The sequence below is a fragment of the Pinus tabuliformis genome, chromosome J, assembly GCF_031772625.1.
Source record: "Pinus tabuliformis cultivar Carrire ecotype Pingquan chromosome J, CPIR1, whole genome shotgun sequence".
Classification (NCBI taxonomy): Eukaryota; Viridiplantae; Streptophyta; class Pinopsida; order Pinales; family Pinaceae; genus Pinus; species Pinus tabuliformis.
In genome coordinates, this window is record NC_142295.1 from 1,093,533,339 (window position 1) to 1,093,548,943 (window position 15,605).

The 15,605-nt window shown below is 40.4% G+C and overlaps 1 protein-coding gene across 4 annotated transcripts in view; it reads right to left on the minus strand.

The window, feature by feature from the left end:
- Nucleotides 1–279: 279 nt before the first annotated feature.
- Nucleotides 280–15,605, minus strand: part of LOC149230846 (ubiquitin-protein ligase) — a 439,935-nt gene continuing 424,609 nt past the window's right edge. For 3 of the 4 annotated variants that reach the window (XM_089379065.1, XM_089379067.1, XM_089379068.1), the window contains exons 17-19: nt 1,070–1,114; nt 822–890; nt 280–709 (exon numbers count right to left, since the gene is read on the minus strand). In XM_089379065.1, coding sequence (XP_089235191.1) covers nt 533–709; nt 822–890; nt 1,070–1,114 — 291 coding nt within the window. In that variant the 3' untranslated portion in view covers nt 280–532. Of the gene's footprint in view, nt 710–821; nt 891–1,010; nt 1,115–15,605 lie in introns of all 4 variants that reach the window. The other variant, XR_016248031.1, reaches the window with a different exon arrangement.

The following is a 15,605-nucleotide window of genomic DNA, read 5'->3' on the forward strand; positions in this document are numbered from 1 at the left end:
TAGTCCCTCTAGAAAAGGTTACGAGGCTTTGAGACAAAAATTAATACGTGTAAGACTTTCCTTGGAGCATATTCTTCCTCAAAATTATTTATTAAAATTCTGTTTACTTTGAATGTTCATGGACAAGATGTCAAGGTGCCGTTATTAGGTAGCTCCCAAGTGCCTATACAATTAGTTATTAAAAGGGAGCATATCTATAATTTAAGGCTATCCTACAAATAACATAAGATCCTATTACATGTGACGTTACATTACTATGATATCTTCATTGCTTTCATATATCAAATTTTCTCTCATTCCCTAAGCCAATTGCAAAAGCATATGTTGGACTAATACAAAGCATAAGAATTTGTGAGATAGATGACTTAAACATGACACATGTCCACTGTACACTGTCCATGGATGCATCACAAAGACTTGTGATATTAAATATTCCTCTTTCCCCCTCTTTCAATGGAAATACAATCATTAAATGGATACTAAGTACAAGAACGCTATATTCAAACTGCATAGTAAACATGCTTCATGTTGGCTATAATCTCTCCATGACAATAGTGGTCCTAATTTCTCTGCTATTCCACTCCAAAACAATTGTCCGTGAGTGCTTAATTCTAGGAGCGCTCCCACTAAAACCGTCAAAATCAAATGCACATCTTTCAAACTTGCAACGTGCAAGCTTTACCGTGCACAAGGAGAACCTTTCAAGATACTGTGAAACAAAATACAAGCAGCCTCAGTGATTTCCAATGAAATCTATATGTACATCTAACGCAGGCGTGTAACAAAAAAAAATCAAGATATGTATAGGTTGTAATACTTACATGAGGGGTATCAAAACCTGATTCACAAGCATCACACAAGTCCAATGACAATGTTCGAAGTGAGGGGAGCTGCAATTGTAATATCAACCCATAAGCTCATTCTAATTAAATGAGAACAAAAACAAAGCTCCATATTTACCAAAACAAAATGCTGTATATTTCTTTGCAAAAAGTATGAAGTCAGCTTACAAATCATAAAACGCATGAGAATGTCGAGCAGATTCTTAAATGGTAATATGATATTTCACCTTTAATGCGGCTTCCAATATAAAACTCCTTTGAATTCCTGAACCCTGCAAATCATCGGAGTATTAACTAGTAAGCCCTTCCGACTTATGTTGCTTATTCTAATTGCTTAAATTAATGAAGCTATATATATATATATATAATTAGTTTAAATAGTCATCATTGAGAGTCAAACTTACGTTATTAAAAGGTATACTCTAAACCTATGTTTCATGAAATGTGGAAACGACTATGAACATCGAAACCGGGAATATTGTGAAAATGGGACCCCTCCAAATTGGAATACAAAAACATAATATTTAAAAATACAAAAGAAAATGAATATTTCAAAAGTAGATTTTCATTTTTTAAATAGCACATTATCCCGTGATTAAATCAAGATATTTACTGTGTTTTGCAATTTACTTTGGAATGAATTTCATTGTTTTGATATCATTAGGTATTTGTGTGATTGTTATGGGTCTCATGTATCGTTTAAGATCTTTTCTGACCTGAAACATGTTAGAAACGTGAGCCTATGTTTTGGGTATGTATTTCCGAATCCGGAAACACCCACAAAATGTTTCGGGACATTTCTGACCATTTTGAAACAGATTTCCAGAATAGAAACGTCGGGAGGAAGGCATTTTCTACAACTTACATATATACATGGAAAAACATCATTTTATTTATTAGGAGTGACTATAGCAATCCCAAGAAGCCTTTGGATTGAAAATTCCCATACAGTAGAAAAGACCCAAAATGTTTAGAAAACAATAGGAGATTGGCAAAAGCTTCCTAGACTATTTTGTGCATGAAAAACAAGTCTACTACTGTAAAGAAAAATATCAAAATTCCATCTCACCAACTCCGGCCTCTGGAGTTTTAGTGTTTGGAATCAATCTGCAAGTAGTCCCACCCGTGTTCAAATCTCTGGAGGCGTCACCCATACGCACGTAGTGTAGGAGGATACCAGCAATAAGAAAGCAAGTCCCATCACCAACTCCGGCCTCTGGTGTTTTGGTGTTTGGAACCGATTTGCAAGTAGTCCCATCCGTGTTCAAATCTTTGGAAGCGTTACTCATACGTCCGTAGTGTAGGAGGATACAAGCAATATGAAAGCAAGTCCCATCACCAACTCCAGCCTCTGGAGTTTTGGTGTTTGGAATCGATTTGCAAGTAGTCCCACCCGTGTTCAAATCTCTGGAGGCATCACCCATATGCCCGTAGTGTAGGAGGATACAAGCAATAAGAAAGCAAGTCCCATCACCAACTCCGACCTCTGGAGTTTTGGTGTTTGGAATTGACTTGCAAGTAGTCCCACCCGTGTTGTTGTCCCCCTAGCACCCCTCTTTTAGGATCTAGGCAAGGAATGGGATGTAAGAATGGCAAGATCATTCTTCTCTTTACCCTTTGATGATATGCCAGCCTTGGAGGTAGTTGAATGATCACTAAGAGATGAGTTAAAGATCAATATGGGGAATGAAGAGGATAACTTAGAAAGGGTCAATGGCGATGTAGTATAGTCTAACCTAGCCTTGAAAGAATCCACACTTCTTTCAACCACGAGAAAAGAAAAGGTAACAAAGATTTTTTGAGATATAACTCTCCTAAAAAATTCTCTTTTGTGGAGTCAGCTCCTCGAATGAGTAGACCAAACCTTTCATCCACAATGTCTTGATCCGATCCATTTTGAATCTTTCCAAGCTCACTGCTAAGAACACTTTTATTGGAATCCAACTCAAAGGAGACCAAGGATGCCACAAGAGCCATAATGTCTAATGAAGTCAAAGCATTTCACAAATTTGATGGCTTTTCCAACCCAACCAAAGGATGTCACAAAACCCTAGTGGGGTCTCCTTGTTTACCAGAAATAATCAGTGAAGCAGTTTATCAGGGAGAATCCTTGATGCTGCAAAAGGATTGCTTCCTCCATTTGTTTTAAGTAGTCCCTAAGGATGTGACATATGCAAGGACAAAAATAACAACAAAAGGGAAGGTTTTCATACATCAAAAATTGAACCAATTCCCTTTCACCATAACCCAACATGATTTGATCGAGCAACCCATCTTCGATACTCATTAGGACCAAGTTCTATAGACTGCAACATACCCTCATACATATGGGATAGAGAATCAACTGAAGAGACCTGGAAAACCCCCAAAGAGTGCCCAATGGTTTGAAAGATGTAAGTGTTCCAAAATGCCAGGTTAACCCTACCATCCTCACCCATAAAAAATTCATATCTTGCCTAGCCGTACTCAAGTTAAAGCCTCTTGTACCAACTAGAAAGCACTAGAAAATAATCGTCATAATCACCACCCTTGATAACAGCATCCTCTCAACTAGGAAAGAAAAGAAACCTCTATGCAAAGCAAAAAAATGGTGAGGTTATATCATAGCTAAGGAGGTGCCTTCATCAAGATTTATTTCTAGATCTATAACTTGCATACATGCCACAGTTCAAGTGCACTTATGATGAAAGAGTCACGTTGTTTTGGTGCAAGTGGCAACCATGAAATTGATACTTATTGTGTCAATAGGTGTGAACTAGGCACTATTCCAGCCTATCCTCACTCCTAAACTATGTTAGCAAGACACACTATTGATGGGTTTTCATTCCCAAAGTGTTGTGTACACAAATGACTAAGTTAAGGGTAATTCATTTCATGTTTTTAGTTCAGACTACTAGGCCATTGATTTCACTATCAGGATCAACATGGAAGGCATTGCCATTTTTAGATAATTTCACATAGACAAATTAACGAATTCCATCTTGTGCTCATAGTTTAACTTTCCAAGATGAGAAGCACTCTCCCTAGATAAATATTTGATGCCATTGCAAGTAGAAGAGTGGGTCAAAGATTGAATGCCTAGGTAAAGGAACACCCAACATGTTTCCAACTTTATGGGAGGTTTTAATGGCATTTTCAAGGAGCACATATACCATAGAAGGAAGGCACACCACCTTACCGAGATATCCAAGAATTGTGTAAGGTTAATGAAAACATGGTCGGAGGGGTAACACCACGAGGCTTTCTCGCATTCATAATGGTGTTCCACCCCTTACATTCAAAGTGCACATAATCTTTGAGGCACATGGATCAAGCTTAATGCACATTCTTTGAGGGCATCCTAGCTTTGTAGGGTTGTAATAACCAGTGTTGATAATATCGGTATCGGGAAAATATCGGCGAGGGTCCAGAAAATATCTTATCGGCAATATCGGCGAAAATATCGGGAAAATATCGGCAAGCATAAAAAATGCATAATATATTCATTTTTTTCAGATTTTTAAACATATAAAGCAATAACAACATGAAATAAACACATTGGCACATAAATATGAAGAAAACACTGATATATATGATGTCAAATAGAAATGATATATCAAAGGCTATACCAAATCCTGCTGATCCCTGATAATTGTCCATTCAAGGACTCAAATGTGGAGAACCAATACAAAATAACATCACATATATAAAAGTATCTCATCATCATGAGTTACATGTAGCATAACAAATAAAACTAGCAGCTATCTATCTACTGCCCTCTCCCCCTTTTACGGGAAAACATGATGGGCTGTTTGCCAGGCCTGCCCCTAGTAGTAGAAGGCCCTGACCCTGCCTCTGCACCTAATGTCAAATAATGAGCGCTAGGCATGGAGCTATGCTCTCCTATATCTATAGTAGATGGTGTTGATGCTGATGCTCCCGCAGTGTCCTCCTCCTCCTGCTCCTCCTGCTCCTCCTCTAAGTGCTGCTGCTCCTCTGACTCCGAGTCCTCCTCTTGCTGCCCCTGCTCTAATGGATCATCTGCCACTGGCTCTAACCATGAAGGTGACTCCTCCAATATGGGCTCCTCAGACTCCACCCTCCACGGAGACAATACATCAATATTGTCTAAGGAAATGGCATCTGGATCCATTGGTGATTCTATTTGCCTCACTCGAAGTCGGATGTTGTAATGCACATACACCAAATCGTTGAGGCGTGCGAACTCCAACCTGTAAGAGTGTCAAAAAAAGTAATGAGTCTTGACTCTTGACTCTTGAAGATCATAAATTAAAAATTAAAAATTACAATAAGTGTAATTGCTCAACTGAAGGCTTGAGTTCAAAGTTATACCTGTTGCGCATTTTGGCATGTATTTTCTCAAATACACTCCAATTGCGCTCACACCCTGAAGAGCTACATGTTTGACTCAAGATTCGTATAGCCAATTTTTGCAAATTTGGTGCCCTTGCACCATAGCTTCGCCACCAAATATCTACAACAAAATAATGAAATAAAAAATTCAAAAACTTAAAAGTTAAAACATAATTAAATTCAAATTTCTAATTTCTAATGAGTGATGACTTGTCACTTACGTGGCATGAAGAGGGCCCTTTCCCTAATGGCATCATCAAAGCCAAATAGGCCAACACAATCCTGATAACACTGTAACTCGCGATTGATTTTGCTACGAAGCTCAGGATCAGGTACCATCCTCTGAATACAGGAGTGGAGCCCTTCCATCACCTCGCCATCAAAATCAAAGTTGCATTTGTATGAAAATGCGGGGTTGAGGAAGAGTGCTGCTGCATGAATGGGTCGATGAAGCATCCCTGTCCACCGACTATCGATCACATCCCATAACATCATCTGCCTATCAAGGCCAACAGAACCCTTGTTTGCATAATAGGAACGAATGGCCTCCTTGGCCCTATCCATGCCCTCATACAAATAAGGCATTGCAGGCTTCTCTCCGTCCACCAATCTAAGAACCTTTACTATAGGTTCGCTAACTGCACATGCTTCTTCTACTCCACGCCAAAATGTCTCAGAGTACACCATTTTTGCAATGGCTATCCCATCAGGTCTCCTGTTGTATCTACAATTACGCCAATCATCAAACACAAACATTTGCTTCAACTCGAACTGACATCGAAGCAAAGACTGAAGAGTAATAAAGGTTGTGGCAAAACGTGTGATGGCAGGACGCCGCAACTCCTTGTTTCTAGTGAACCTCCTCATAAGGCTAAGAACAAAAGCATGGTTATAAATAAACTTGGGGATGCTCCTAGCCATATCAACTGCCTCCTTGATGAAGGAGAGTTTCCCCATATCCTCAAGCAACAAATCAAGACAATGCGCTGCACATGGAGTCCAGAACAATGTGGGATGCCTCTCCATAAGCATTCTGTCGGCAGACACATAATTAGCTGCATTGTCTGTTATGACTTGCACCACATTTTGCACACCAATCTCCCGAATGAACCCATCTAACAACTCACATATCGTTGCTGCATCTTTGATATGTTATGATGCATCCAACGATTTAATAAACATGGTACCTTTAGGACAATGTACCAAGAAATTTAGAAGGGTCCTACCCTTCCTATCTGTCCAACCATCAGACATCACTGTGCATCCAGTGACTTCCCATGTCTTTTTCAACTCTGCCAATCTAGAGTTGATGTCCTGTTTTTCTGCTTGAAGAATTGGCCCCCGCAACTCCTCATATGTGGCACTCTTGTACCCTGGGCCCACAACAGCAATAGCATCACACATTGGCTGCCAAAATGGATTGGTTTTCGTGATGCTGAGAGGTAAGTCGCTCCAAAAAATACACCTCCCCATGACTCTATCTGCTTCTTGCTTCTCCTTTTTTTTAACAAGCGATTTTATGCCAGGTTGTGCTCCAACGCCTGTTCGTGGAACAAAAAATGATGACCTCGCACTCACACTAGCAGTAGCATGTGATGGTGTGCCAGTTGTGGAGCCCCTCCCACTAGGGCCACTAGGCCCACTACCCTCAACACCAAAATCAGGAGAAGATATCCCGAAAGATCTACTTGCACGTTCAGCTTTGTTTCTTTCCGCCTCTTCCTTCTTTCTGTCCTTTTCTTCAATTGCCTCAAGAGCTTTTTGTATAAGCTCCGGACTAGAAACTGTACAAAGCCCAACATCATGTCCATTGAGTCTAGCAAGATGGTATTTCAGTCGTGTAATCCCACCTGTCATCTTGTCCCCACACAATTTGCATGTAAGATATGCACGATTTGTCCCACCATCAGGGCTCCCATACTCCCAAAATGGGTCCAAGGCTTTTGGCATATTTGTATTTTGTAGTGGGCTAACTCAAAAGGAAACCTAGAGCACCAAAAAAAATTTGGAATTAGTAACTTAATAAGTAATACGAAATTTTCAAATTACAAATAACCACATCATTTTACAAAACAGTTTTAACTTGACTATTGAATAGAAGTGTAATACAAGTTGACTGTTGAATACTCTTGAACAAAAGAGTATGAACATGTTGTAACGTGAGGTATCCAAATGGCACATGAAACACATAGCAAATTGGCATGGAATGAGAACAATTTCTTTCAAAATTATGCCAAGCATGGGAAAAATATATAACTGTTATAACTTATAACTTATACCACTGTTGTCACGTTGTGCATAATTATAAATCACAAGAGTCCAATTCCAAAACCACACAATGCAACATTCAGAAATTTTAAAAACATACATCGGGTTATCTTTAAGAAAACATGTTCTCATACATGATCCAGTGCAAAAACAAAAAGAAAACAACACCCACAGAATTCTGACCCATGTAATTATAATTAATAATTATCATGTGTTGCCATATATATTATATGCCAATATGGTAATGGGCCCTATTAGGATTGCAAAACATTTACGGAATCAGCTGAACCCAGAATAGTTGATCACCAAATGGGCTCTCAGAAATTAGAATCATCTACATCTTAGAACTGTGGTATCAATAGCACACTGCCACACAGGTAAAAGTGTAAAGTTTTCAATCTTAATTTCAATTCACAAAGTTGCACGCATTGGCATTCCTTAAATGACATAACAGTGCCTAGCCATCGTTATAATTCCTTGAAGTAGTTAATCAACAAAATATTGAAAAGGAAACGCAGAGATTGCTACATTTGAATATACAATGGAAGGAGAGTAACATTTATCACCTACAAGGAAAAACAGGACCTTATTCAAATATTTTTTGAAGCAGTTAGTGCAGGATCGTTGGGTACCAGTACCACACGAAGCACATACTCAAGAGTCAAAACGATGCTATTCATCATAAGTGACATTGCCAATGTGTTGGGCACACAGTCTTAAATCGGACTTTTTTCTCATGCGTATTAATTTGAATTACTCTTTCATGGTGCAAGTCATATTTCTTAAAAATACGTACTTGTATTGGCAAATATTGGCTTCAAACCCTCCTTGGCAGCAACCTTCCAGCGCTCAGAAAAAACCAAAATGACTTCAAAAAGACCAAAAATCGATTTATATAGCCCGCGCGTATTGTTTTCAGGGTCACCCGTGATATTTAAGGTCGTCGCGCGATATTTTCAAATATATCGCCGAAATATCGTAAATCTCGCGCGATTTTAAAAATTGGAAAATATCGCGATATTTGGTCGGCGATATTTCGTCTGGCCGAAAATATCACGATATTTACGAATATCGCCGATATCTTGGCGATATTATCAACGCTGGTAATAACAACCACTACCCATTCTGGCAAATATACCTCTGGGATCACTTTTGGAGAGCACATGTATTCATGAAATCCATTTTATAAGGGGTTTGTTAGCAGGATTAGAGGAGTTCCCTAGCTTTCATGAGGAGATATGGCGCCCTTCATCTTTCCAAGGAGGAATCATAACTTGTCTTAAGGAATGTTCCTTTGACAGCCATTAATATTATTGAAAGGAGTGTTGGTTCATGGTTTATTATCATGAAGAGTGTTCCAAGGAAGAGAAGCACACATGGCATAACAAGTCCTCATACTTGGTCAAAAGAAGCACATTTCAAGGTCTTTTTCCTAGGAGATTGACAACTAGCATGAAGACACATTGAAAGCCTTCTCGATGATATGATATTCACTTTAGGGACCACCCAGCCGTAAGGGAGCTCCTAGATTTATTCATGAATTTACTATTATTAATTTTTGGAGAAATAGTGGATCTAAACACCACTGATATTATTTTATTGTAAAAATTGTTGAGGAAGAGCTCTATGAAAGGATTAGCTCTCTCATTTGTTAGGGATGACTGGATTTGTGAGGAGATGCCATCCAAGCTTAATGAAAAATCTATTGGGACGAAGAAGTTAAGGGGAAAGTGCATGTGTGAGGCTTTCATTTCTTTTCTCTTTTTCATGGATGATTAGGATTTATGCCAGGGTTATCAATGTTTTGCTGCTGGAATGATCTTAGAAGACAGGCAGTTTTGCTCCTAACGAAGAGATTAGGGTAGAGGTTGTAAAACCTCCCTATATCCTTCATGTAAGCTTGAGCTTTAAGGGATTTTCTACTGTAATTTCATACTAAGTGTGCACATAGGGTTCACTTGATTTTGTGATGGAATCCTATTTGAGGATGTGATATTTGTTGGGCCATTCATTTTAATAGTAGGCTGTTCTACTTGATCCTCTTATGGTATGATGTTATGGTTGTTCTGTCATTGTTTGTGGTTTCACATTACTCGGCTATAATTTCATGGTTGTGATGGGGAATCTTGTATAAGGGCTCTTCCTTACTCTAGTTTCTAACTTGAAAATCTGTTTTGGACTAGTTATGGCACTTCATTGTATGGCTTTACAGCATTTTCTCCATGTTATTCAAAGTTTCAAACCCTCTTCATTTGTAGATTTTGACTACATTCCAATGGATACGCAATGATCTTGGACCACCACCCATTTTAATCAAAAACTTGTCATCTTAGTACACCATCAATTTCAATCAAAACTTCATCTTACATTCTTACAAAGGAAAACCCCCTAGTGCCATATTAGAGCCAGCCTAAAGAGAGAGAAAATGATTTTCTGGTGACATTGAACAACACTCCTAAGTTCCCATGGGGTTGCACATGCATTTTAGGGATTTATCACTTGAGTACAGGTTTGGTAGGTAACGAGGAGGAGATGACCAAAAGCATCAAAAGAATAACTGCATGGAGGAAGACATTCTATGGAAGATGTTGTCTTGACCCTATGAGGTACTAGCCTTGGGGATGGCAGGGCAAGTTTTGATCCTGTAGCTAGGACTTGACTTTTCTCCCAACTCCACTGTTGTAATGGCTTCAAAGTTGGAGGAGAGCTAGAGGAGGCCAACACAGGAGACCCTTGGAGATCGAATTTTTTTGATGGCTAGCTTGTTGGTAAATGGATGCCCTAGGTACCCGAAAGTGGCTAGTCCTGGAATGATGTGAGAAAATATGGATTTTGGTGACCACCCTTGGTAGATCAATGCCTTAATCTTTGGGAGAATGGAGTCTATGTTGAGTAAGAGTAGGATTTCTTGGTTCCTAGTCAAGGAGGCCTCAAGATCACTTTGTTTGCCTTCTAGGTCAAGAAGAAGCAACCTTGCAACTTTTATACTTCGATGTGCAAGAGGAATGGCTTGTCAAGGTCAAATTTTACCCCTAGGAGATTTCACTCACATTACATGGCCCATACATTGAAGGAATGCTATAATAGAGACAAATTCCATAATATTAAGCAGTAAATGCATGCAGCAATTAGCTCTAGAACAACAAAAATCCCAGTCCAACATATATGACAAAAGAAAACAAGAATAACATAAAAAAAAGAAGCAAGTACTTACATGTAATAGAGTATATCCAACCATTCACAATTGACAATAAAGAAGCTCCAAGAGAAGATAGACCAATATCCACACATCAAAACTCATCCATAAAGCTCCAATTCATCCTTAGAAAAAGTGTGAAAATCTCAAGAGAGATAAGAGATCCAAACCAAAGTGATGATGAGCAACGAACTCATTTCACTTGTATTTATACACAACTTAGGAGTTTGAATTAGCCTCCTTGGCCTACATAAGCCCCTAAAATAAAATAATGTTCTAATAATACAACTTTTGGTGACAAGGCCACCAAACTAGCTCATAAATGAAAAAGTAAGCCTTTCAAGAGGTCAAATAATAATCTATGCATGTCATAGGGCCCTCTAAGAGGCCTAATGAGGTCCATGGGTATCACGATGAAGAATGGAACCCTCAAAAGCAGTGGACAAGGGGTTGGCCCCTTGTAATACCTTGTGGTGCTCCAAATGACATGTGGGTGCACACAAGTGTCTTCATGGGTCTCCAAACAAATCGAAGATGCTTGTAGATTGCTTGCAAGGGCTAGGATGATGGTGTAGGTGATGCCACATCATCGTGCAAGTCTCGGATCATCTACCAAGTGTATGGTGTAGATCTGGGGCCAGCTGGGCATGATAGATCAAGTGCATCCTCTTCGTCCAATAAGTGAACCACGAGCAATCTATGAATGTCTGTGGGGATCCATGGAGTGCAATCTGCTCTGTGGAGGCCAATGGCTCTCAACGCTCACACTACATGTGCCAATGTAGCCCTCTGGAGGATTAGGACATCGTATAGGAAGACCAAACCCCAAATGGAAACCACCTGCAATCTTGCATAAGATCCAATGTGTCCCCTGGCCTTCCAGTACAACAAGTCATTAGAGAAAACGAGTAAATGATCTTACCTAATCATGGACCACAGGTGGGGGCTTCATAATGGCCTTCCCTTCAATAATGGATTTCGAGATGTGCCAACACCTAAACTCCAAATGGGGTTAACCAAGTACCCTATTAGATGGTTTCTACTTCTAAAGGGGATACTACATTCAAGGTACATCCTTCAAAAGGTGGTGACAAGTGATAGATAGGTGAATGAAGTAGGGGATTAGAAGGGGTAGACCTAGGTCACACGTTGTGGTACATGGGTATCTAATAAGAGGGAAGCCCACACTTGGGTTTATAATGTGGAGGGAGAAATCATGGTACATGAGGTGCCCCAATCTTGATTTTTCACCCTTTTTTATATGCCTTTTGTCTTTTTATGATTTTCTTTGATTAATTGCTCGGGGCTCAAGGGGTTAGAGAATGATGTATAAGATAAAGCAGTGAATTCCTCCTTTTAAAGTGGAGCAGTTTATCGCCCACCAGGGGTTGGGACAATCATGGGTTCCTATATGATGAAGAAGGCTCATAGAACTTGTAGGAACCAAGGTGATGGCCATGATTATGGGGTAGAGCTTATGTATTAGCTTTTGCCCATGTGCTAAATGTTTTTGTCCCTACCATCTTTTGCATTTTGTGGTGCTTTCCCTGTTGAATGTGGCCATATATGTTTTTAACTTTCTTTTTAGTTGCATCAACCTCGGGGCTTCATTCTAGGCGATGACCCAAGGTGTGGTTAAGGGGAAGAGGCGAGTTAACCTTATGTGGACCCAAGCGGGAAAAATGATGGATGGGGTAATAATGAATGGAAAGGGGGTAATATAAGCGGATAAGGGAGCTAGACCACGCAACCAAATTCAGGGTTTCCCGTGACATAACATCCCTAGAACCAAATGGTTAGTAAAAGAGATTCCACAGGACTAGAATCCAAGGTTAATTCCCAAAAGGGGTCTAGGGGACAAAAGCACAGACCTAGCCCATTCTTTCCTCTGAATCCCCCCATTAATCCATGCCCAGAAGTGTCCATGATAAGTGTTGGAAAAAGTAACTATGTTCGGTCTTCAATAATGTACTTGAGTCATTATGTAATGTACTTGTCAAAAGAATAAAGAAAAGGATTTGTATTATTGTAACAATGAGTTATTAAAGCATGGGTCATCATTATATTAGTCAAAGTCCCCATTGTGGAATCCTAGGATTAATATTGAGTTTATAGAGTCATTGTACATTCGAAGAGACCCTTTTTGGGCTTTCAGATCATGTAAAAAAGGTTTTGTATCAAGTCAATTATGAATTATGTGTCCTCCACATCATGTCAGCCTAAGGAAGATCAAGTCGGTCTAAGGACCCCCAGTCGACCCACAAGAAGCCTATATATTGAAGGAAGTCGAAGTCATTTGGAGCACTCACTCTCAAGCAAGTTCGATATTTCAAGAAGAGCTAGTGAGGTGCGAAGTCTGTTGTTGGTAAGACGAAAGAAGTGCGAGTTTGGGGGAGTCTCTAGAGAAGAAGGAAATTGAACTTTTGGTGCCTCTCTCTCTCTGTTTCTTGGTCTAGGTTGGGAGATCGAAGTCTCCTAATATTTTGTTATTACCATAAGCTTCATGTTGCCGGAATGTGAAAATTTCTAACATGAAATTCTACTGCAGTAACTGATTTATTTCTCCTACTTAAATAAGTTATTTACAAAACCCTTCAGTAAACATCAAAATAAATTCTACTGCAATTATCACATAATAACATAGAGAAAAATAACAGTGATATACAAGCACAAGAATCAATCACATCAACACAGTTATTTTTCAACAATTGCCCCCAAGAAAACTGTTAGGGTCCCACCCTAACCCCCTTATTTATGTCATGGGATCACGTCATAGTCAAGAGTCAATAAAGCCCATATTAATATTTGTAAGTGGTTAACCCGCAATTAATGACGGGACCACAGTTAGTTGCAAATGGGCGGTAGTATTAGATAGATGGTATTAATAAAACCCACGATATTGGCCCGTGGTATTGCATGTATGAGTCATATATAAAGGATAGAGACTCCCTGCGAGGAGTATCGTGTCTTGTTTTGTAATCGAGCTCTGCTCTATTGGAGGTTGCCCCCTCGAAGAGGCCTGTGAACATTTCTCTCTGAGTAATAAAATCATTGCTATTCTGTGTTCTGGGTATAATTTCTTCGCATATTCTGTGTTCTGGGTATCTTTTATTCGCATATTCTATGTTCTGTATTACTTTGCAGGTTAAGAGCATAACAAGTGGTATCAGAGCACTTTCCAGGGCTCGGTGGGATCTCCAAATTTTAGCAAATTTTTTTTTGGCTAGAGACGTGTTCCGGCGTCTTTAAACCACGGGATCTGTCATTAAGCGCATAAACCTGCGGATTTGGGGAGGCATGCACGCAGGAAATACAAGAGGTGGTCACGTCTATTGGACTCCCTTGTAACCCCTGTGGGTACCCCTTCGAGTAGTAGCGCATTAGACAGAACCGCGCATGGACTGTCTTCCACGTACCCTCTGGGTATATAGGAAGCCCCCTAGCTCCCTTGAAACCTCGCCATAGATAAACCTTCGGCCGTCTTGTGGCTATAGTACACCGAGAACAGCACTCGGAGAGATTACTCGCCCGTACGATAGGGTAGTCGGGTTGTACGGCTAAGGGTACGGTCGATCCTCCTTAGTTAGAGCCCTGAAACATTGGGCCGAGTACTACTGTCAGACCCTTATGTATATTGCGATCTGTAGCACCTGACACTCCTCAAGACCATAGTTCCCTTTCTATCGGAGGATCACACATCACCTATTCCAGATCAGCAAGTGCAGTAGCAGCCGACATCAGTCCCGCAGCTCCATCAAATCAGCAGCAACAGTTGTTCCACCTCTCAGATCCACCAGATCGGAGTAGTTGTGAAGGGTTCCTGTCCCTGGATATAATTTTCGCAGGACTTTTGGCAGCATTGACATTCTGAGGATTTGGCGACTGCAGTATTGATCAGGAAAGTAAAACTCCGTTGGGAGTTTTCCAAAAAAAAAAAAAAAAAAAGTCTGAGATCTTCCGGGGTGCTTATTGGTGACCTAGCCCATCAAAATCAGGACGACGAGCTGAGCAAGGTGGTACCATTCAATTTCTTAGTAAAAATTTTTTAGACAGTCCCAATTTTTTTCCTCAGGTTGGTGTATGGTAGAAACTCGTGCTCAAGCGATGGCCAATGAAAGGATTGACAAAATTGAAGACCATGTGCACTCCCTCCAAACTGCGGTGAAGAATATCGAACTTGAGCTTAAAGGAATAAGTAACCAGATACATGATGCACTCCCAAAGGGCAAGGAGCCAGCCCACGAGGAGGCGTATAATGGCCATGAATACCATGAGGGTGAGTCTAGCCACTCTCATCCTGTCTGGCACACCCATCCACCACCTAGTCAGCGACCTCCCAAGTTGGATATGCATAAATTTGACGGTTCTCACACGTCCGCATGGCTAGCACAAATGGAACAGTATTTCCAATTGAATCAGATCGTAGATGAGGGGACTAAGCTTATGGTGGGCACCATGTACTTGGACAATGAACGATGGCAATGGAAGGAATGGCATCAGCGTTGCAATGGACATTTTCAGAATTGGGCCCAATTTGCCAAAACTCTTCGCAGTCGCTTTGAATAGGAAGACTCTTTTTTGGGGCGTCTCACTAAGCTCCGACAGACGGGTACAGTGGAGGAATATATTACTGCTTTTGAAGCCTTAGCCTTCCGCACTAGGGGTCTCACAGATGAGTTCTACATGGAATGCTTTATCAGCGGTCTTAAAGAAGCCATCAAAGCTCAGGTTCTACTCCACCACCCTCCCACATGGACAGAGGCTTGCCAGGTAGCCCGTAAGGTGGAACGTGCATTAACAGCCCAATCCAGCCGCCCCAACTTCCCCGCTAAAGGTCGTCTCGCACAGGCTCCCAATACGACTCAGACACTTAAGATTCAAAAGGTGTCACCTGCGGAAATGGCCGAAAGAAGGAAGCAAGGACTATGTTACTACTGTGATGAAAA